The following is a 24,172-nucleotide window of genomic DNA, read 5'->3' on the forward strand; positions in this document are numbered from 1 at the left end:
CCCTAGGCCCATAAAGGTGAAGTATCATGTATTCGACGTTCACATGACACCACTAGAAGAATAACACCACAACTTAAATATCAAACCATTAAATATTACTCAACATAGTTCACTACTAACATTTAGACTTCACCCATGTCCTCAAGAACTAAACGAACTACTCACAAGACATCATATGGAACACGATCAGAGGTGATATGATGATGGATAACAATCTGAACATAAACCTTGATTCAATGGTTTCACTCAATAGCATCAATAACAAGGAGTAATCAACACCGGGAGAGTTTCCCCTATGAAATAATCAAGATTAAACCCTAGATGTTACAACGGAGACGAGGTGCAGCGGTGGAGATGACGATGTCGGTGGTGGAGATGATGATGATGATGATCCCAATGAAGTCCAGCTCGATGACGGTGACGATGGAGACGATTTCCACCCTCCGGGAGAGAATTTCCCCGGCAGATTTCGGCCTGCCGGAGAGCTCTTTTCTCTCTGGTGTTTTCCGCCCTGAGGAGGCGGCTATGACTATCCTCGATGTTCCCCCGCACCTTAGGGTTTCTGGGAGATGAAGTACGCGAAAGGGCGATGGCCGAGGGGGTCATGGGCCCCCTCCCCACGTGGCGACGCGCCAGCCCTGGTGGCCGCGCCGACCTATGGGGAGGGCCCATGGCGGCCCTCCTCGGCCTCCCCTTTTGGCTGGCTCCGTCATCTGGAAAAATAGGAGCTTCGGTATATTTTCCGTCAATTGTTGATCTTCAGAAATATTGTATCCTGACGGTGCTTTTTCCAGCAGAATTCTGACTCCGGTGAGTAATTCTCCAATAATCATGAAACATGCAAAATAGGTGAAATAACATAAGTATCATCTCTAAATATGAAATATATCAATGAATAACAGTAAATTATGATATAAAATAGTGATGCAAAATGGACGTATCACACCACGATGTCACCATCCCAGCGCGCGAGCACACCTACGCAGGCACGACCAAATTGGTCGGAGGGAGAACAGACCGCAGCCGTCGGAGTAGCTGCAGTACTGAGCCGGACCAAGGACCTCGTCCCAGATAGCTAGCAAGTACGTCGCCCTAGCGACTCCAGAACGTCGGGACGTCACCCCAACGATGCCCAACCGCCGGAAGGTCAACCGAGGCAGATCGCCAAAACCAGCGCTACCGGTCCAGTCCGAGCACGACACCAACCGCGGCGGATGGTAGCAGAGGAGGTCCCTGCGTGCAGCGCACCAACAGAAAACAACCCAAATCGGCCGGCCCCGCCAGACCCAGATCTAGGCCCACGGGCCCAGATCAGCCGCCGCCACCAGGGGACACAGCAGTGTCGGTTGACGGAGGCGCTGGGCACCACCGCCGCGACCGCTCGCCTCGCCGCCAGCCACGGCGGGATCCGTGCTGGCTTGGGCCGAAGTCGGCGCCCTCCATCGCCTGTCGAGCCTGCCCCGTCGGGCTTCCCAAGCGCATGGGAGAGAAGGAACCGCTACCGCCAGCACCGCCCGGGCTTTGCCCAGCGGCTCTCGCCGGCGGCGACGGGAAGGATGGAGGAGGGAGGAGAGGGTGGGGAGGACGGGGGCGCCCCGGTCGCCCACGGGGAGGCGACGGGAGCGGGTTTTCCTTGTGAATATTCACCACTTTGTTGGCACTTTCCGGTAGGAATCTAGTTAGGAAGAGATTATAAGTACTCCAAAACAAGCTAAATATAAGTATCAGGAAGCTTTTAGCGTGAAGGAAAGTGTGGGGGTGTCGGCAGTTTACGGTCAGCGTTGCCAAAACCATGTTATCTCCTTCGCGTGCTTATCCGTCGTGTGCTCACACTGCTCTGCAAATGGTAGGACCAATCAGTCTGTAATGCCATGAGCTGATTTTTTTTTTTTTTGAACACGGAGCGCCCCGAAGGGCGTAGAAGCTTCATTTATACCAGTCGGTGGGTGTACAATTTTTACAAAGGACCCCATAAAATGAGAAAATTTTACATAGGCCCCTGGTATTTGCAGAAAAGACCCCATTAAAGATTATACAAACGCAATCGGGTCCTTCTCTTTCCCCTCCGATGAGCTGGAGATCAGCAATGTCGCCGTCGGACTCCAAAGCGGGGACTACACCACTTGCTTCAAAGCCGGCGATGGACGCGACCGCAGACCTCAAGAAGGGCCTCCGATGGAGGTTGAAGAATAGCCGGACTTCACCGGCATGGATGACGAGCGGCAGAGATGCCGTCGATGTGTTGCTCAAGAAGGTTGCTTCTGAAGAACTCCGGCGCCACCTCCTCAGCACCACCACTCCGCATCCTCCTTTGCCTGACGCCACCATGACGCCTAGATCTCGGGAGAGAAGAAGAGGAGGCAAGGTTGAAGAAGTGGCAGGGCCATACCAAAGCCACGACGGGGAGATCGGCCCGCCGTCAATCCCGAAGGGCCTGCCACGGACTCGGGGAGACGGGCGTTGATGATAGCGGCATCGGTGTACCCAGGAGAGCTTATTAATGAAGCCATCCCTGGATCTTCTCCTTCCTTCAACCGCCCACCATGGACGAGCTTCCAGAAGCAGAGGCTCCATCGTCTGGTTGCTGCTCCGACACAGCCAGATCAGATGACCGGGGGAGAAGAGAGTGGCCTTATTTCTGGAGATGCCACGCCGTCCCTTCGCCGCTTGCCGCTCCTCCTGCCACCAGAGATGCAAAGCAACGAAGAAGAAGACTTGGATGGGCCGGATCTGGCCAAGAAGACCCCGCCGCCTACTCCAATACTCCACAAGGGTAGCAGACAGAACTTGGAGACCTAGACTACTATATACATCTGGCCAGGCGCCTCTCCTTCCTCCGCTCCGCTCGGCATCACCGTCGGAGATGAATCGGGGTCGGGCCGGCAGAGGGGAAGACACGCGGCGGACTCTCAAAACAGCTGGGCTACTGTAGCGCCTTGAGAGCGTAGAAGGGGAAAAGTCGGATTGATGCCCATGAGCTGATAAATGTTTGTATTATTGGACCAAACCCATAATTCTTTTAACAACAATTTCTAGTGAAATATCTCACTAGAAATTGCTTGGTAACAACTTTGGAATTTGATTATGGCTTATAACTTGAAAACTATTGTCTAATGTTGAGTAATGAAAACTACTCCATATTATAAATGTTGAGAAATGGAAATGAGAAAAACTATTATCCAAATGCATAGGTTATTCAAAATCACTAAGATTCGATTTTAGTATACCGTTTTTTTTATGAAACCAGATTCATGGTAGTGTAAAAGTGGTTTGCGGCATGCCATTTTGAGGATATGCTCCCTCCATGCACTAATGTAAGATGTTTTAGATATTTTTGAAGTAGAGTAGATACAAATTAAAAGGAGTGAGTCTACACACTAAAAATAGATTATATACAAATAAAAGCGAGTGAACCTATATAAGATTACTAATACATTTCTGCACGAGGGAGTATATGCTATAGGGAATCAAAAAAAAAAAGGACACATCAGTTTCAGCAAAAGAAGCCCCATTTGTGGATGGTGCTTTTCTGGGCCTCTCTTGGGGCTATTTCGTATGGGCCATTAGCCATCTCATCATGGGTCGAGCTGCTTTGGAATAGGCAGAAGTGGAAGCTAGGGTTTAAGGTCCACGACGAAGTGGAAGTGTGGAAGACGGCGATGGCGACGGCGACGGCGAAAACCCTAGCGCGGGCTGGCTCCTCCCTCCTCGGCCGCTTCCTCGCCTCCCCGTCCCCATCTCTTCTGCGGGCCGGGCTTCCTCCTCCGTCGCTGCTCGCCAGGATCCAGCCGCACGTCCCGCCGCCGCCGGCGTCCGTGGACGCCCACGATGCGGAGGTGGTCGCCAGGCTGACCTCGCTCCCCGGCGAGATCTCCTTCCCCTGCGGCCTCCCTTCGCTCCGGTTCCTCATTGACGACGGTACGGCCTCTCGCCCGCTCCACCCCTTTACCCCCTTACGCCTTCCAAAATGTTCGGGGCGCCAGACATTTTGATCATTGGACTTTAGTTGTATTATTGTTGTAGCATCAATGGTGAATGGGTGATGTATAAAGTTTGGGAAATGTTACATACGATTCGCTCTCTAAATATTTGCGGAACTCCACATCAATTCTCTTGCCAGCCAAACCCCTAATGTCAACCCTAGTGCTTGTTCTCTGTAGGAATTCCTACTTCACATTCAGTGCATGATTTAGTTAACTGATTTCGTGCGCGAGCAGATTTCTGTTCTGCAAATCTCATTAAGGGCCTGTTTGTTTGGGCTGTGGCTGGCTGGCTGTGTAGGGAAAGCTGCTGCCCAGTTAAAGCTGCTGTCTAGGGAAAGCTGCTGTTCCAACTTTCACTGTTTGGCAACTTGGCTAGCTGTTTGGCTGTGAACAGATGAATTGTCTAAAATACCCTACAGTTCCAAAAAATATGTATAAAAGTTGATATATGTGTTATAAATAACATTTTACTAAAATGTGCGACACATATTTAAGGTTAGAGAGTAGTTTGTTCATAACTTTGCTAATACTGCGTAACACATTTAATACAACACCTATGCATACAATATACTTCTTCTTCTCACGTGTAGTGGCAGTGCTTACGTATCAGTTTTTATCTCTATGCATCTTTTGCTCACGAAGAAACACAAGTGAGAAGAAGTATATTCCATTGCACACGAACGAAGTGGATCAAATCATACGGCTAGACGGCAGCAGAATACGACGGAGTAGTAGCAATTAGCACGCAAACGCGGGCCGGTCGGCGCGGCACGCGGGTGGGACGTGAGCAGGGGCGAGCCAGCCGGGGGACAAACAGGAAACAGCGGGTGGGTCTCGATGGCAGTTGAAGTAAATAAACAAAACAATCAGGGCAAAGAATTGTACCGGTTCGGCTTTAAGTGGCAACTCTGCGGGAAGCCGCGCGAAGCACCCCCGGAGGTGCTTTTTCTTCTCTGCCTATTTCCTTCCTTGGCTTTGGCAAAGCCCACAGCATAGCACACCTGTTTGGTTCGTTTTGGCAGCTTTTCTTATTGGAAAGCCAGAAAAAGTCCAAACAAACACCCCCTAAGTTATTAGTACCCTCGTTTTTTCAACCAAGTACCTGTGCTCCTGGTATGAGGTGTTGGTGATAAATCGATTAGTTTATCATACACTTAGGACTTATCAGACATCTCTGGTGCATGATAATTTGAATAAATTGATGATAAGACCAGAAATTGTCCTGTTCTGTCAGTCTGTCACCCAGCTCATACGACCTAACTGGCTTGACAATCCTACTTAACCAGCGAGTATACCCTAAATTGCACGGATACGAACCCGTATCCATATCTCACCAATACGGATACGGAAATACGGCATTTTGAAAATGTGCAGATACGAGGATACGTTTTACTATTTTTTTGAAAACTAAAAATAAATGTATCGAACTACAATCATGAGAGGATCAAGGAGAAACCGAGAAAGGAGACTGCTAATTGCTACTGCTGTGCTGCTGGAGAGGAGGAATCGAGCTGGAGAAGTGGAGAGGAGGAATCGAGCTGCTGCTGCTGCTGGCCTGCTGCTGGAGATGGCCGGATCTCCGCCGGATAGGTCGCCAGTTCGCCGGCGGCGGCTGCTTGCCTGCTGCTGGAGATGGCCGGATCTCCGCCGGCTAGGTCGCCAGCTCGCCGGCGGCGGCTGCTGGATGTAGATCGAGGAGGACCGGAGCAGGCTGCTATGTCGGGAGAGGAGAGGAGGCGGCTGTGTCGGGGGAGAAGGAGGAACTGGGAAGGGAACGGGGGTCATGGACGGGGTAGAGTTTTTGGTTTTGGACTTTTGGGCTGGGCTGTATCAAAACCGTGTCCAAAACGTATCAGAACATGTATCCGAATTAAAAACAATTGTTTTAATTGCTTTAATTTACCGATACGGTCAAAACCGTAGGGATACGGTATCCGGACCGAATCCGTATCGGATACTGTATCTGACACAGACACGCCACTAGTGCACCGTATCCGTGCTGCGGAGAGTATACCTTGACTGGTAGGGTTACCCGTTCCTTATATTGAGTGTGATATGGTTTACTGGACCCATTTTCTGTACATTGCCTACATTTTTTCACAACCTATAAATGACTGAGTTTAATCAATTATTTTATTATGAAATTGCTTGCATTTGATATATTGATGTTTCATATGTTCATTTGGTGATATACCCCAGTCACCAGAAGTTCACTGATCGGTGTAATGTAGAGAATCGTACAAACATTGGAATGCATTCTGTATGAATCTTTACTACTGCAAAAATGGCAATTGGTAGTGGTAGTCCATCATCTATTCTTACCCCCTTACTTCTCTATTGATGACCTCTCCACTGACTCCCATTCATTCCTGCTATTGAAATTAGACCACAATGCTGCCCATCCATCTCAGTTCTGCTTTGTTCCTCTCTATTCAGAGCACAAAGACAAAGAACTGCAGTAACACACTGTTCAACTAATTATAAAAGCTTCTGTCAACTTTATTCTCTTATTAAGGTTTCATAGCAACACATGGGCCCCTTACTAGTTGTTTTAAATATCCATGCATGGTTACAAACCAGGACAACGGAACAGAAATTTCGACACAGTTGTCTACAGATGATGTGGAACCATGAATACTGTACAACCAACCATATTATATCAAAGTGCTTGTGGATTTTGAAGTTTTTTTGACACATGGACATGTGATTTAGGTGGGGTTGGATTCCTTGCAATATAAAGTGCTTGGAAGTACTTGAGATTACACTTGTTTTGAGTAGCGATAGCCGTTAGTAGGTTCCTTGCATGGGGCATATGGTGTGCATGTTTTGTCTTACTTTTGTTGATCATGTGTGTAATACTAGTTTTTTGGTGAATACTACATAATTGATTATTAACTACTCCCTCTGTAATCTCTGTTCCATATTAGTTTGTACTAAATCAGCGATAACTAATATGGAATGGAGGGAGAACCTTGTAGACATATGACTGATCTTGTGAGATCGAATGAAATGGTTATTTTTGCATTTTGGACATCTTCCTTGCTGATAACTGGCTATTTGTAGGAATTGATTCTGTTGTCGATGAAACACCCCTTGAGTTACTTCCCAAAAGAACTTACCAGCCCAGTACCATCAAGCGGAAAAGGACCCATGGGTTCCGAGCACGGTCTGTGTCCCGTCCCTCCCTCTTTTCTCATTTGACTAGTTAAAAGATGCTAGGTTTCATGATAATCCACTGCTTTCTTTTGTTGTGTACCTATTTTTTCTAAGCTTTTAGTTTAGCCAATGTGTTATGTGGCAGACTTTGTTTAAATTTATGTATTCTCAGTGCTCTAATATTGGTTTTCTTATTCCGTACTTTTATTCTGCAGTAAAGCAACCACGGGTGGGCGTAAGGTGATTGCTCGGAGAATCGCTAAAGGCAGACACAAAATTTCATGGTAATGAAGCATCTCCGGGAAATTTCACCTCAGCTTTGAATCACTGGTACGAACATCTAGGAAGCTTACAATACCTGTATCCTCACTGAGGAGGTAGAGTGAGGGCAGAACCAGAAGAACACCTACCTGAATTTCCTTACCAAACAAAACGTTCATTCCACCAAATAAACTTGGCAGAGTGGTGGTGGTCGAGGATTTATGCATTTGTGTATGTTCTACTGTCAGAGGTACCATCCCTGAGGTCAATTTCTGATCCTGCGTTTGTAACTTTGTTGTGGAGATTCGTCAGACTGTGCTGTTGAGTTCGCCTGTGAGCCCGCAGCCTCTAATGGATTGGTTATCCTTCCGGTTTATTGTTTCTTTCAGAAAAGTCCGCATGCCTACCTGCCGTTGCTAAATCGGTGATAATTATCTGTTAGCGTTTGGTTCTGCCACGTTGTTTGTAAGTACGTCAGATTGTTTGTAGTCACCTCAGATTGCGTTGGGCGGATTATTTGTACTCATCGCTGCCTGCTGCCTCTGTGACACCTAAGCGCTGCTAGCCTGCTACGTTTGTGCCACCGATGTTATGATGTACAAGGTGCCTTGTAGTTTGTACTCATAATCGCTCCATCTGTTGCGTTTCTAGAAGGGTGTCCTTTGTCAAAGTTCTTGTACCATGCAGAGAAAAATGGCGATATGTATGTGCACAACTCAGCATTTTCTATTAAAGAAATGCACCTCTGCTTATTCAATTATGTTTTTTCTTCTTTGGACAACGCTAACATGAGTTGTGGATGCGTTTTGCACTATAGTTTGGCCACCATGCTACCTTGAGCTCCAACTTATTTGAACCATAATAATGGGATTCCCGGTTGTTTCAGGGATCCTCAGAGTCCCTGTGTCAATAAGACAATTCTGGTAGGCTTCCGTAGAGCACGCTCTTGCTGATTCTTTACATCGTATACATGAACTTCTTTCTGTAAAGTTTCACGTACACCGCTCAAGTTGTGGCCATACGGTGAAATTGGATTTCTTCTAGGAAAAAATGCAAGTAAAAGGAATAAAATGCAAATATTGCCTTCGACCATAAATATATTTTTACATTTTTCTAAGAGTGTTTTCAGAACCTGTGAAGTGTGAACAAGAAAGAAAATACAAGATCAATGACATGAAAAATCATTCAGAGAATGAAAACTCATGAGTTGTTTTCTATGTTTTTTAAAACATTAGGCCATAGCCCTGCCCCTTAAATTAATAAGCCCGTTGCCGATAAGTTGATACAAGATGCTGAAAACCAGCTAACAGGAACCGAAAACTACAAGCAAAACAAGAAAAAGGAGTGAAACACAGCTTGAACTCTGAGACCATTGTCCAGTCTTGCGATCCGACTAGAGAGGCGTCGAAGCTGGTGAAGAAGGCCGCCATTGAGGGACTCGCACCATTGTCAACCTCCAGAGGCCAAGCAAAGCCCAGGAACCATCCATTTCCACCTCCAAAAAAAGCTCCCTGCTTTCTCGCCCCGGATCGGACGACACCGTACCTGTCGGAGGTAGATCGCTCTCCCTGAGCACGCATGGATATTGGAAGTTACATCGGGGAGAAAGACTCCGAGCACTCGCCTCGCCGTGCCGCCACCCACGAACATCACAGCCACCCGCAGCACACACCACCGAACCGGACCAAGCTGCCAGGAGTAAGCGAGGACGATGCATACCAACCTCCGTCGAGCTCATCCACCCAAACCCACAATCTCAAAACAGCGTCTCCAACGAGGGAACGACACCACCTGGGCGCCGCCACCGTCCAAACCAAAGCTTTGGGTTTTCACCCGAGATAGATAGGGCATGGAGGGAGGGGATATCACCCCGATGTCGCCTTCAGGAAGGAGAACGACGCCGTCAGCGTTGTCGACGTCGCGGCCACCACTGTCGGCCAAGGGTTTCCCCCGATACAGAGCCCACATCCGACCACCCCCAGCCACCGAAGGAAGTCCGAGGCCGGGGAGTTGCGACGAGCACCGCAGGGAGGAGGAGCTGATACGCGTACAGCACGCGTCCGTTGGGAACCCCAAGAGGAAGGTGTGATGCGTACAGCAGCAAGTTTTCCCTCAGTAAGAAACCAAGGTTTATCGAACCAGTAGGAGCCAATAAGCACGTTGAAGGTTGATGGCGGTGAAGTGTAGTGCGGCGCAACACCAGAGATTCCGGCGCCAACGTGGAACCTGCACAACACAACCAAAGTACTTTGTCCCAACGTAACAATGAGGTTGTCAATCTCACCGGCTTGCTGTAACAAAGGATTAGATGTATAGTGTGGATGATGATTGTTTGCAGAAAACAGTAGAACGAGTATTGCAGTAGATTGTATTCGATTAAAAGAATGGACCGGGGTCCACAGTTCACTAGAGGCGTCTCTCCGATAAGAATAAGCATGTTGGGTGAACAAATTACAGTTGGGCAATTGACAAATAAAGAGGGCATGACCATGCACATACATGATATGATGAGTATAGTGAGATTTAATTGGGCATTACGACAAAGTACATAGACCGCTATCCAGCATGCATCTATGCCTAAAAAGTCCACCTTCAGGTTATCATCCGAACCCCTTCCAGTATTAAGTTGCAAACAACAGACAATTGCATTAAGTATGGTGCGTAATGTAATCAACACATACATCCTTAGACATAGCATCGATGTTTTATCCCTAGTGGCAACAGCACATCCACAACCTTAGAACTTTCTGTCACTGTCCCAGATTTAATGGAGGCATGAACCCACTATCGAGCATAAATACTCCCTCTTGGAGTTACTAGCAAAAACATGGCCAGAGCCTCTACTAACAACGGAGAGCATGCAAGATCATAAACAACACATAGATAATAGATTGATAATCAACATAACATAGTATTCTCTATCCATCGGATCCAAACAAACACAACATGTAGCATTACAGATAGATGATCTTGATCATGTTAGGCAGCTCACAAGACCCGACAATGAAGCACAATTAGGAGAAAACGACCATCTAGCTACTGCTATGGACCCATAGTCCAGGGGTGAACTACTCACACATCACTCCGGAGGCGACCATGGCGGTGAAGAGTCCTCCGGGAGATGATTCCCCTCTCCGGCAGGGTGCCGGAGGTGATATCCTGAATCCCCCGAGATGGGATTGGTGGAGGCGGCGTCTCTTGAAGGTTTTCCGTATCGTGGCTCTCGGTACAGGGGGTTTCGCGACGAAGGCTTTAAGTAGGCGGAAGGGCGGAGTCAGAGGCCTGACAGGGGGGGCACACAGTAGGGCGGCGCGGGCCCCCCCTTTGCCGCGCCGCCTTAGTGTGTCGGCGCCCCGTGGCCCCACTTCGTCTCTCCCTCGGACTTCTGGAAGCTTCGTGTGAAAATAGGCCCCTGGGCGTTGATTTCGTCCAATTCCGAGAATATTTCCTTACTAGGATTTCTGAAACCAAAAACAGCAGAAAACAAAGAATCGGCTCTTCGGCATCTCGTTAATAGGTTAGTGCCGGAAAATGCATAAATATGACATAAAGTATGCATAAAACATGTAGGTATCATCAATAAAGTGGCATGGAACATAAGAAATTATCGATACGTCGGAGACGTATCAGCATCCCCAAGCTTAGTTCCTGCTCGTCCCGAGTAGGTAAACGATAACAAAGATAATTTCTGGAGTGACATGCCATCATAATCTTGATCATACTATTGTAAGCACATGTAATGAATGCAGCGATCAAAGCAATGGTAATGTAACGAGTAAACAACTGAATCATATAGCAAAGACTTTTCATGAATAGTACTTTCAAGACAAGCATCAATAAGTCTTGCATAAGAGTTAACTCATAAAGCAATAATTCAAAGTAGAGGTATCGAAGCAACACAAAAGAAGATTAAGTTTCAGCGGTTGCTTTCAACTTATAACATGTATATCTCATGGATATTGTCAATGTAAAGTAATATAACAAGTGCAATATGCAAGTATGTAGGAATCAATGCACAGTTCACACAAGTGTTTGCTTCTTGAGGTGAAGAGAGATAGGTGAACTGACTCAACATAAAAGTAAAAGAAAGGCCCTTCACAGAGGGAAGCATTGATTGTTGTATTTGTGCTAGAGCTTTGGTTTTGAAAACAAGAAACAATTTTGTCAACGGTAGTAATAAAGCATATGTATCATGTAAATTATATCCTACAAGTTCAAGTCTCATGCATAGTATACTAATAGTGCCCGCACCTTGTCCTAATTAGCTTGGATTACCTGGATTATCATCGCAATACATATGTTTTAACCAAGTGTCACAAAGGGGTACCTCTATGCCGCCTGTACAAAGGTCTAAGGAGAAAGCTCGCATTGGATTTCTCGCTTTTGATTATTCTCAACTTAGACATCCATACCGGGACAACATAGACAACAGATAATGGACTCCTCTTTAATGCATAAGCATTTAGCAACAATTAATGTTCTCATATGAGATTGAGGATATTTGTCCAAAACTGAAACTTCCACCATGAATCATGGCTTTAGTTAGCGGCCCAATGTTCTTCTCTAACAGTATGGATGCTCTAACCATTCAACAAGTGGTAAATCTCCCTTACTTCAGACAAGACGGACATGCATAGCAACTCACATGATATTCAACAAAGAGTAGTTGATGGCGTCCCCAGGAACATGATTATCGCACAACAAGCAACTTAATAAGAGATAAAGTGCATAAGTACATATTCAATACCACAATAGTTTTTAGGCTATTTGTCCCATGAGCTATATATTGCAAAGGTGAAGAATAGAAATTTTAAAGGTAGCACTCACGCAATTTACTTTGGAATGGCGGAGAAATACCATGTAGTAGGTAGGTATGGTGGACACAAATGACATAGTGGTTGGCTCAAGGATTTTGGATGCATGAGAAGTATTCCCTCTTGATACAAGGTTTAGGCTAGCAAGGTTATTTGAAACAAACCCAAGGATGAACCGGTGCAGCAAAACTCACATAAAAGACATATTGTAAACATTATAGGACTCTACACCGTCTTCCTTGTTGTTCGACCCTTACTAGAAATTATCTAGACCTTAGAGAGACCAATTATGCAAACCAAATTTTAGCACGCTCTATGTATTTCTTCATTAATAGGTGCAAAGTATATGATGCAAGAGCTTAAACATGAGCACAACAATTGCCAAGTATCAAATTATCCAAGACATTTTACCAATTACCACATGTAGCATTTCCCGTTTCCAACCATATAACAATTTAACGAAGAAGATTCAACCTTCGCCATGAATACTATGAGTAAAGCCTAAGGACATATTTGTCCATATGCAACAGCGGAGCGTGTCTCTCTCCCACACAATGAATGCTAGGATCCAACTTTATTCAAACAAAACAAAAACAAAAACAAACCGACGCTCCAAGCAAAGTACATAAGATGTGATGGAATAAAAATATAGTTTCACTAGAGGAACCTGATAATGTTGTCGATGAAGAAGGGGATGCCTTGGGCATCCCCAAGCTTAGACGCTTGAGTCTTCTTGAAATATGCAGGGGTGAACCACCGGGGCATCCCCAAGCTTAGAGCTTTCACTCTCCTTGATCATATTGTATCATCCTCCTCTCTTGATCCTTGAAAACTTCCTCCACACCACACTCAAAACAACTCATTAGAGGGTTAGTGCATAATCAAAATTCACATGTTCAGTGGTGACATAATCATTCTTAACACTTCTGGACATTGCACAAAGCTACTGAAAGTTAATGGAATCGAAAAATCCATCAAGCATAGCAACACAGGCAATGCGAAATAAAAGGCAGAATCTGTCAAAACAGAAAAGTTCGTAAAGACGAATTTCTAAGAGGCACCAGACTTGCTCAAATGAAAATGCTCAAATTTAATGAAAGTTTCGTACATATCTGAGGATCACTCACGTAAATTGGCATAATTTTCTGAGTTACCTACAGAGAATTAGGCCCAGATTCGTGACAGCAAAGAAATTTGTTTCTGCGCAGTAATCCAAATCTAGTATGAACCTTACTATCAACGACTTTACTTGGCACAATAATGCAACAAAATAAGATAAGGAGAGGTTTCTACAGTAGTAACAACTTCCAAGACTCAAATATAAAATAAAAGTGCAGTAGTAAAATCATGGGTTGTCTCCCATAAGCGCTTTTCTTTAACGCCTTTCAGCTAGGCGCAGAAAGTGTATATCAAGTGTTATCAAGAGACGAAGCATCAACATCATAATTTGTTCTAATGATAGAATCAAAAGGTAGCTTCATTCTCTTTCTAGGGAAGTGTTCCATACCTTTCTTGAGAGGAAATTGATATATAATATTAGCTTCCTTCATGTCAATAACAGCACCAACAGTTCGAAGAAAAGGTCTTCCCAATATAATGGGACAAGATGCATTGCATTCAATATCCAAGACAACAAAATCAACGGGGACAATGTTATTGTTAACGGTAATGCGAACATTATCAACTCTCCCCAAAGGTTTCTTTGTAGAATTCGAATGAAGCCCGGTGATCAGGGGGATACGTGAGCACCCCCTGACTAGTCAACACGTGTCTAACGGCATCCACTACTCCGTTAACGCTCTCCAAAAAAATTTCAGTTTTTCTACTTAAGAATGCATGTGACCGATTCCTGGGAGAGAGAATAGAAAAATAGGCAGTATTCAACATCTTGTTGTTTTGTCTGTTATCATCAAAACTCTTTTGGCAGAGTCCTCTTTCTCTCTCCAGCAGAGATGGGGTGCGGTGTGGTGGCCGGACGTCCGCCGTGGCCTCGGCCAAGAAGACAGTGGGCTGATTGGGGCGTGATTCCGGCGTCAGGAAACCACCACCAACGAGGCCAGGTCCTGAGGCGGGGCCATGGGGGCGGCGTTGCTCGAGCGCGAGGACGACTTGCTGCAGCACCTCGCGTTGCCGCCTTCCGCGCCGCTCATCCCGCGGCCATGTTGTGCCTCACGTCGGCGTTAGGCAACCACCGCCAACGAGTCTGGGTCCTGAGGCGGCGGGGCCATGTTGCTCGAACGTGGGGACGACTTGATGCGGCTCGCGCCGCGGCCTCGCTGTGCCTCACTTGTTGGGGGGGCCGTCTACTGCCGAGCACGAACAGCCATGAGCGGAACGACGAGTAGCGCGTGGCCGGCCATGTCCGCGTCATGACGTTTTCTTCTGCCCTCGAACGCGGGCCCTGCCGCGTCATGCCCAGGCGACGGCGAGCCAGCGAGGTGCTTCTGGGAGAGCTAGCCCTGCCCACCCCTGGCTCCACAGCCCCCAAATCTGCTCCAGCACCTGCTCAGAAAGAGAAAGAATCACAAAGAAACCAAATAATTTTGTCATGTAGTGCTCGTATCTCTCCAAAATCCAAACACAACACAATTGAGCTGGAACGGATCCGAATTGAGGCCGGTGCGATCTGGCTGCAGTGAATAAGCTACTCCAATAGTACTAGTTTGCAGCCTAGAGCAAAAGTGAGACGGAGACGGAAAGATGACCGGGGAGATCGTGCATGCCGGATTTCCCGGAGCCTTTGCTGGAGCCGCCGGGGCTACTGCAGGTAGATCGATGGCCCAAATCGGGGCTCAAGGGCGCGGCCATGGCAACCCAAATCCTTCTACCGTGCACTTGAGAATTTCAGGTTGTGGCTCCCTAAAAAAACTCAGATTGTGGTTTTGTTATCACCAGATTTTGGTCGAATCCAGAGGTGGGCCGTAAGAGAGATGGGCTTGGAAGATTACACGTGGAAGATCTTTGAAGCGGCCTTGCACGGAGAATTTGGGCTAGTTTGCCCGTGTATCTTTAATTATAGTAGGTTATATCTTAGATCAAAAGTTAGAGTTTGTATCGTGCACGGTGGGATATTCCCACGTTAGAAAGTCCGCTGGACTATAAATATGTATCTAGGGTTTATGGAATAAACAACAACACAACGTTCACCCCAAAAACAAACCAATCTCGGCGCATCGCCAACTCCTTCGTCTCGAGGGTTTCAATCAGGTAAGCGACATGCTGCCTAGATCGCATCTTGCGATCTAGGCAGCACAAGCTCCACGTTGTTCATGCGTTGCGCGTACTGAAGCGTCTTTGATGGCGCGCAACGTAGTTATCATAGATGTGTTAGGGTTAGCATGGCTCTTCGTATAAACATGCTTACGTAGTGCAACCCTTGCATGTCTAGCCGCCCTCACGCCTATCTCAGGCGTGGGGGCGGCACCCTGCTTGTTCATCATCTAGTAGATCTGATCCGTTACGATTGCTCCTTGTTATGCAAGGATTAGTTTAATATCTGCAATAGTTAGGCCTTACAAAGGGGGGGAGGATCCAGTGGCACGTAGGGTGGCGTTCGCAAGTCCTAAACAGGATGTTCCGCGGATCAACTTCATTGTTGGTTCTTTGGCCTTGTTTAGGATCGGCTTATGAGCACCGTGCGTGGCCGCGAGGCCCAACCTGGAGTAGGATGATCCGATTATGCGGTGAAAACCCTAAATCGTCGTAGATCTAATTAGCTTCATCTTGATCAAGCAGGATCACCAAGTATTCGTGCACCCCGTACGGATCATGGGTGGATCGGCTCTTTGAGCCGATTCACAGGATAACCTGAGAGCCGATCGAGGCTCGTATTTAATGTTTACGTGTATGCCATGCAGGAACTAAGCGAGGCATCCCCATCACCTTCACGACCAGGTATAGGTCAGGTGGCACGCCCTTGCACTTCGCATCGCCGCGTGTGACCAGAAGAGCATTGCGGGCCGTCGCTCGGAGGGGTCTCAGCCAGCCGCAGCTCTAGGCTCTTCCCGGCTCTACCGTGTTGACAGGCCGCTGCCCGCCGGTGGGTTTTGGCGATCAACACATTCTGGCACGCCCGGTGGGACAATCGTCTACATCAACCACATCGCCATCTACATCTGAGATGGCGACGGACGGCACGCCAGTCACCTACGAGGAGCTGCCTGCTGAGCTCAAGAAGAAACATGACGAGATCAAGGCCACCCTCGAAGCCGACCTCATCGGCTCTTTTCAGAGAACCCGTACCCATGGCATCAGATGGAAGGGGTTCTCACCACAAGGTGCACTCGATGGGATAGATCTCTCTGCCCCGTCGGAGGAACGCACCAGGGCCTGCGGCGGAGATCAACTACTTGGTGGCTCACTCGCTACACCGCCACTACGAAAACTTGGTCAACGTGTTGGAGCGTCTCGCTCTGCGCGTGATCCAGGAGATCATGAGCCACCAGTACTCGCCGTCAGGACCAGCTCTCAGGACGCACCAAGGAGAGTTGCCACTCCAGTCCCGTCCACCGCTGCCATATGCGTTGGCAGCACCACCTGAAGTGCCGGCTACACCGGCATTCGTCGTCTACAAGATCGGTGGTGACCCTAGTGACTACCAGTTCTTGGCTGAGGCGCCTAAGGAGATCCCTCAAGGATACGCGTGCACGTATGTGCCAGATTGTGGCAACTGGGCACTCTCAAACCAGGCCACAACGTCAGGGACTCCGGCGCAGACAGGAGGGACGTCAGCGACAGAGCTTGAGAAGCAGACGTGGCTAACTAAGTACGCCACCCCGACGAAACTCCAGAGCCCAGCTCCTGCAGTTGGCTCAGAGCTGGAAAAGCAAACATGGCTGGCTAAGTACGCCACCCCGGCGAATCTTCAGAGTGCATCTCCTGCAGCCAGCACGGCGGATCAGATCAGTACCATACTGAGAGACCAGTTCGACATTATGCCGAAAAGGAGGGCAATCGGCTATTCCAAGCCGTACCCCGACGAGTACGAGATGATCCCGCTGCCACCTAAATATCGGCTCCCTGACTTCTCCAAATTCAGTGGATCAGATGGCTCCAGCTCCATCGAGCACATCGGCCGATATTTGGCGCAACTAGGACCGGCTTCAGTGTCGGATCAGCTACGTGTGAGGCTCTTTTCACAGTCCCTCACAGGATCGGCTTTTGGATGGTATACCTCTTTGCCAGCAAACTCCATCCAGTCTTGGAAGCAATTGGAAGAACAGTTCCATATGCAATATCATTCAGAAGCTTCCGAGTCTAGCATTGCCGATCTAGCACAATTACGTCAGAAGCGCGGAGAAACGGTGACAGAGTACATCCAGCGCTTCAGGAATCTTAGGAACCGATGTTATTCGGTTCGTATAACTGAAAAGGAAGCAGTCGAGTTGGCAGTAGCTGGCCTTGCAACACAGCTCAAGGACATGGCCTCCCAAGCAGATTATCCTCGTTGGCGCACATGGTTCAGAAACTATCAGCATATGAACAGGCGCCACCCGGACACTGTACCAAGACAAGTTCAAGCGTGCGATAGTCATGGTCGATACAGAGGAAGGTGAAGTGCTGCGGGAGACCAAGAAGTAGCAGTGGCTGAATGGACTCGGGGAGGAACCCCTGTGTCCTGCAAATGGGTAAAGCCACCAGGGCCGCCCAGGGGATTTGATTTTGACGTGACCAAGACTGAACAAATCTTCGACCTCCTGCTCAAGGAGAAACAGTTGACGATTCCTGAAGGTCTCAAGTTCCCTACGGCGCAAGAGCTAAACGGAAAGCCATACTGCAAGTTCCACAACTCGCTTTCCCATGCCACCAACGACTGCAGGGTGTGGCGTCAGCACATCCAAGCGGCGATAGAGAAGGGGCGTTTAATTTTCAACCAGTACGCCATGAAGGTAGACACCCAGCCCTTCCCCGCCGTTAACATGGTAGAAGTCATCTACCCTGAGGGTTGCCAGCCAGGTCCCACGTTCAGCATCAACATGGTAGGACCTGGGAACCACTCTGGCAAAGATGGAGATGAGGGCAGCTGCTCTCATAGCAAGGACACAGAGGAGGCCGCTCCACGCGATCGGCTCCATCATGATGGCAAGCGCTACGTCACGGAGGGCGAAGTGAAGAACATAAGATATCAACGACCTCTCTCTGATCACCTCCTCAACAAATGTGTGAGACAGTATGACCAACGCCGACGGTCCAACTATGATGATGAAGAGGATCGTCTGGCTAGAGAAGCCAGAAGACATCGTCGGCAGGATCGCTATGAGGAGGAGCACGAGCGCCGTGCCACAGACAAATCAAGGGAGCAAGATGACAACGACAGACACTGGGACTGCCCTTTCTTCAGACACTGCTGGGATTCAGGAATGAGCCGATTGCCCACAATCGGCAATTGCCCAGAATGCAACAAGAAGAAGAAGGAGGCAGCCAACGTGTCTGTGTTTGAGCGCTTAGGGCCTCTCCCACCAACAAGCAAACGTGCTGAGTCACTTCGTTGGGCAGATCTTGAGGATTCCGAAGACGAAGGACTTGAAGAAGAAGAAGACAGGTGCCACCGTCCAAGGTGGTGCCCTGACGGACTCAGCCGTTCACAGAAACGCAGGGTTCAGCGGTTGCGTGGCCTGGAGGAAGCCGAAAGGTTATACCTGCACACGTTAAGGAAAGCACGGCCTGATCTGGCCGCAAAGGTTCAGCGAGCCCTGGATGAAAAGGGTCGCCCACGGAGAATGGAGTGGCGTCCCAAGCAAAAGAAAGCCGATGATGAAACATCGGCTGGCACAAACATGGTGCTTGTCTTGCCGACAGAGCTTAGTGCTCCACGATTGTACGATGCACTCAAGGTGGACGACAGCAGGCGCATCAAGTCAGAAGTTGGGTTGGTCTTATCCAGCCTAACCGAGTAGCAAGATTAAACCAATGAGCAAACCGTGCGAGGCTGATCCTTGTGATCGGCCCCGAAAAGCTTATGGAGGGACATTACAAAACCTTCATCGAACAAGCAGTGTGGAGGCCGATTCCAGCAATCGGCCAAAATTATCTTCTGCACATATTCTGTTTATGGTCAGCAACGATCTATTGGGCAGCGGCCACGTCGGCAGATGAAAGTCAGCAAGTGCAGCGCCCTGACTAACCATGAAAGCCGATATCTGCAGTCATTTGACAGATTCGGCTCGGGGGGCATATAGTCAGATAAACATGTGCAGGTAACACGTGCAGGCGTGCGTGCAGTGGAACATTGGGGGGGCCGATTAAGAAAAATCGGCCAAACAAAAAAAAAATTTCGCAAGAAGCAAAGCCGATGCGCAGCCATCGACTTTAGTACAGTTACGCAAGATCACGACCTACTGACTATGTACTCAAGGTTTGCATCAACGTCGACGTTCAGTAGAAGAAAGATGGTCAGCGACCTGTGCATCCTTGCCGGTGTTCTTGCCTTAATTAAGGCTCGGGGGGCAGCTCACCATGAAGGTTCTCTGCTCTGGAGAGCCGATTTTGCTGAAATCGGCTGGTTCCGCATCATGACTTGGAAACCGATGGCGACACATTTGGTCAGTCCACTGATATGCTCGCCTTGATAAAGGCTCGGGGGGCAACTGATGGCGCAGAGTTTGCCGTTCTTAAGAAGCCGATTGAGATTTCATCAGGCTGAAAACCCAGTGGTATCGACTTCAGGATCAAGTCGTTTTCGGCAGCAATTCTGGGGCTCTCGTGAGAACGACGATTTGCATAGTTGTCCGCCAGAGCTCAAAGGGGTGGGGCATTGAGATACTGGTGCGTTGTTATCGGCTCGTTGGGCATTGGCTAAGTGACGATCGGCAGGGTCAGCGGAAGAGGGAATCGGCTCGATTAAACTCCGAAGAAATCGGCAAACTCAAATTGGGGAAAAGTTCTTCATTGATAAACCAGATTTCTTACATAGAAGAGCTGATTGCTCTCAAAAGGGAGTACTAAGGGGATACATTGCCCCGTCATCGTTGCTGATCCTATTCTAGAGGACCTATTCTACGGGCCGTCACTGCCCTCGTCGTCGCCATCGTCAGCGCTGTCGGCGCTGCTCCCGGCGAGCTCGTCGTCGCTGCTGTAGCGGCCGCCGGCAGGACCTTCGTTGTCCTCGTCCTCCACGTCGTCGTCGTCGTCGCTATCATAATCACCGAGATTCCACGGCCAGGGGCAATGGCGCTTGGCCGGCGGCTCGTCGGAGAGGCTGTCGTCGTCGTCCTCCTCTTCCTCTTCCTCTTCCTTCACCTCGGAGGAGGTAAAGTCATCCCAGGAGAAGCGATCGTCATCGCTCTCCTCTTCCGATTCCCCGTTGGCGAGGAAGCGGAGGTCGCTCTCCCCGTCCGTCGAGGATTGGTCGTCCTCGGACCAGATGGAGAAGTCATGGTCTGACTCCTCCCGGCCTCAATGGCGCGGCGGATGTTGGCCGCATGGACTTCTTGTGGGCTCGGCTGGCATCGGCTCGGGAGAAGAGGACTCGAAGGAAAGTCCCGACGAGGCAGAGGAAGAAGAGGACATGGTGCGTGAAGGGTTTTTTGGGAGTGCCGATGGCTGGAAGAGAGGAAGGGGATAAAGATGACTATTCAGTCGGCACGGTTAAATAATGAGAAACCTGGTGGGAATTACTGCCATCACAGTTTCCGAAGGGGTAATGTCAGAGCTGTCAAATTTTGCAGAGAAGCTGAAAGGACAGGGCATAATGATGACGGAGGCTGCAAATGGCTCTGTTCTGCCACGACATGACCCTTCGAGAGGAAAATATAATGATTTTGGAAAAATTATTTCCAAAACCAGGGGGGCATGTGTTATCACCAGATTTTGGTCGAATCCAGAGGTGGGCCGTAAGAGAGATGGGCTTGGAAGATTACACGTGGAAGATCTTTGAAGCGGCCTTGCACGGAGAATTTGGGCTAGTTTGCCCGTGTATCTTTAATTATAGTAGGTTATATCTTAGATCAAAAGTTAGAGTTTGTATCGTGCACGGTGGAATATTCCCACGTTAGAAAGTCCATTTGGACTATAAATATGTATCTAGGGTTTATGGAATAAACAACAACACAACGTTCACCCCAAAAACAAACCAATCTCGGCGCATCGCCAACTCCTTCGTCTCGAGGGTTTCAATCAGGTAAGCGACATGCTGCCTAGATCGCATCTTGCGATCTAGGCAGCACAAGCTCCACGTTGTTCATGCGTTGCGCGTACTGAAGCGTCTTTGATGGCGCGCAACGTAGTTATCATAGATGTGTTAGGGTTAGCATGGCTCTTCGTATAAACATGCTTACGTAGTGCAACCCTTGCATGTCTAGCCGCCCTCACGCCTATCTCAGGCGTGGGGGCGGCACCCTGCTTGTTCATCATCTAGTAGATCTGATCCGTTACGATTGCTCCTTGTTATGCAAGGATTAGTTTAATATCTGCAATAGTTAGGCCTTACAAAGGGGGGGAGGATCCAGTGGCACGTAGGGTGGCGTTCGCAAGTCCTAAACAGGATGTTCCGCGGATCAACTTCATTGTTGGTTCTTTGGCCTTGTTTAGGATCGGCTTATGAGCACCGTGCGTGGCCGCGAGGCCCAACCTGGAGTAGGATGGTCCGATTATGCGGTGAAAACCCTAAATCGTCGTAGATCTAATTAGCTTCATCTTGATCAAGCAGGATCACCAAGTATTCGTGCACCCCGTACGGATCATGGGTGGATCGGCTCTTTGAGCCGATTCACAGGATAACCTGAGAGCCGATCGAGGCTCGTATTTAATGTTTACGTGTATGCCATGCAGGAACTAAGCGAGGCATCCCCATCACCTTCCTGACCAGGTATAGGTCAGGTGGCACGCCCTTGCACTTCGCATCGCCGCGTGTGACCAGAAGAGCATTGCGGGCCGTCGCTCGGAGGGGTCTCAGCCAGCCGCAGCTCTAGGCTCTTCCCGGCTCTACCGTGTTGACAGGCCGCTGCCCGCCGGTGGGTTTTGGCGATCAACAGGTTTGTCAATCAGCCGAGCTGACTGCGCTTGCTCGCGTACGGGATGGGCGGAGGCAACGCTGGGCTATCGCTCGATGCGAACCGGAGGTAGGGGAAGGGGATAGATCGAAGGCCGGGATGGGAGAGGAGACCGCTCCATCTTTTTTCTTGAGATTGAGAGCACACAGCCCAGCGCCCGATACATCCCGCCCCGCTGCCTCCAAGTGCTCAACGGAGCTGCAGCGCCCATGCCGTCTGCCGCATCCGCCTGCCACATCTGGCCGCTCCGCTCGGACGCCTTGCTGCGGTGGCGGCGCCGGGGACTACGGCGAAGCAGCGGGAGCAGGCGCACCGTGGTCGTCCCCTCGCCCGCGCTCGATGCAGGCTTGGTGCCCTCTGAGTGGTGGTGCGGGCACAGGGATGGCCGGAGCAGGAGCAGCGCGCGGCCTCGCGTCTGGGCAGGAGGAGTAGGGCGGCGCGCGGGCCTCTCGTCGGTGAGGGATGAGCAAGGTGGGCGCGACGGCGAGCAGGGGACGTGCGGTGGTCAGAGCAGAGCACGAAAAGTAGGGGGCGCTCGTTTCTAGCAAACAACAGCTGAAAAAGGCAGTAACGTCGTATGTTGGCCGTGAGTCAGAAGTTGAATCTCAGCGTTGATCCAACGGCAGCTAGGGGGTGCTCACGTATCCCCCTGATCACCGAATCCACTCTCTTGTAGAATTATCAGCAAGATTAACATCCAAATAACAATTTTTCAATGGTGGCAAGTCAAGCATATTATAGATTTTCTAATGCATAACGGAAATACTTGCACCAAGATCACATAAAGCATTACAATCAAAGTTATTGACCTTCATCTTAATGATGGGCTCCCAACCATCCTCTAGCTTCCTAGGAATAGAAGCTTCGCGTTCTAGTTTCTCTTCTCTAGCTTTTATGAGAGCATTTGTAATGTGTTTCGTGAAAGCCAAGTTTATAGCACTAGCATTAGGACTCTTAGCAAGTTTTTGTAAGAACTTTATAACTTCAGAGATGTGGCAATCATCAAAATCCAAACCATTATGATCTAAAGCAATGGGATCATTATCCCCAATGTTGGAAAAAAATTCAGCTGTTTTATCACAGGCAGTTTCAGCAGTTTTAGCAGTTTCAGGCAGTTTTTCACGCTTTGCATTAGAAGTAGAAACATTGCCAACACCAATTATTTTACCATTAATAGTAGGAGGTGCAGCAACATGTGGAACATTAGCATTGCTAGTGGTGGTAATAGTCCAAACTTTAGCTATATTATCTTCTTTAGCATTTTCTTCTTTTTCCCCCCTAGCACGCAATTCGGCCATCAATCTTATATTCTCATTAATTCTAACTTGGATGGCATTTGCTGTAGTAACAATTTTGTTATTATGATTTTCATTAGGCATAACTTTCGATTTCAAAAGATCAACATCAGCAGTAAGACTATCGACTTTAGAAGCAAGTATATCGATTTTCCCAAGCTTTTCTTCAACAGATTTGTTAAAAGCAGTTTGTGTACTAATACATTCTTTAAGCATGGCTTCAAGTTCAGGGGGTGTGTTTCCTATTATTGTTGTAAGAATTCCCATAAGAATTACCATAACCGTTACCATTATTATAAGGATATGGCCTATAGTTGTTACTAGAATTGTTCCGATAAGCATTGTTGTTGAAATTATTATTCTTAATGAAGTTTACATCAATATGTTCTTCTTGAGAAACCAATGAAGCTAACGGAATATTATTAGGATCAACATTAGTCTTATCATTCACAAGCATAGACATAATAGCATCAATCGTATCACTCAAGGAAGAGGTTTCTTCGACAGAATTTACCTTCTTACCTTGTGGAGCTCTTTCTGTGTGCCATTCAGAGTAATTAATCATCATATTATCAAGAAACTTTGTTGCGTCGCCTAGAGTGATGGACATAAAGGTACCTCCAGCAGCTGAATCCAATAGGTTCCGCGAAGAAAAATTCAGTCCTGCATAAAAG

The 24,172-nt window shown here is 48.3% G+C and overlaps 1 protein-coding gene across 1 annotated transcript; it reads left to right on the forward strand.

Annotated features, from left to right (window-relative positions):
* The first annotated feature begins 3,593 nt into the window (after positions 1–3,593).
* Positions 3,594–7,776, forward strand: LOC127342695 (uncharacterized). The gene is made up of 3 exons (XM_051368692.1): positions 3,594–3,918; positions 7,047–7,149; positions 7,355–7,776. Exons 1-3 carry the CDS (start codon positions 3,660–3,662, stop codon positions 7,425–7,427), a joined length of 435 nt encoding a protein of 144 aa, XP_051224652.1. The 5' UTR covers positions 3,594–3,659; the 3' UTR covers positions 7,428–7,776.
* The last annotated feature ends 16,396 nt before the right edge of the window (positions 7,777–24,172 follow it).

The sequence above is a fragment of the Lolium perenne genome, chromosome 3 (genome assembly GCF_019359855.2).
Source record: "Lolium perenne isolate Kyuss_39 chromosome 3, Kyuss_2.0, whole genome shotgun sequence".
Taxonomy (NCBI): Eukaryota; Viridiplantae; Streptophyta; class Magnoliopsida; order Poales; family Poaceae; genus Lolium; species Lolium perenne.

Excerpts from the sequence above, each read along its gene's own strand:
- LOC127342695 (XM_051368692.1), top strand. The coding sequence starts at position 3,660 with ATGGCGACGGCGACGGCGAAAACCCTAGCGCGGGCTGGCTCCTCCCTC. Across the intron at positions 3,919-7,046 it reads CCGGTTCCTCATTGACGACG|GAATTGATTCTGTTGTCGAT; the intron begins GTACGGCCTCTC and ends GGCTATTTGTAG. Across the intron at positions 7,150-7,354 it reads ACCCATGGGTTCCGAGCACG|TAAAGCAACCACGGGTGGGC; the intron begins GTCTGTGTCCCG and ends TTTATTCTGCAG.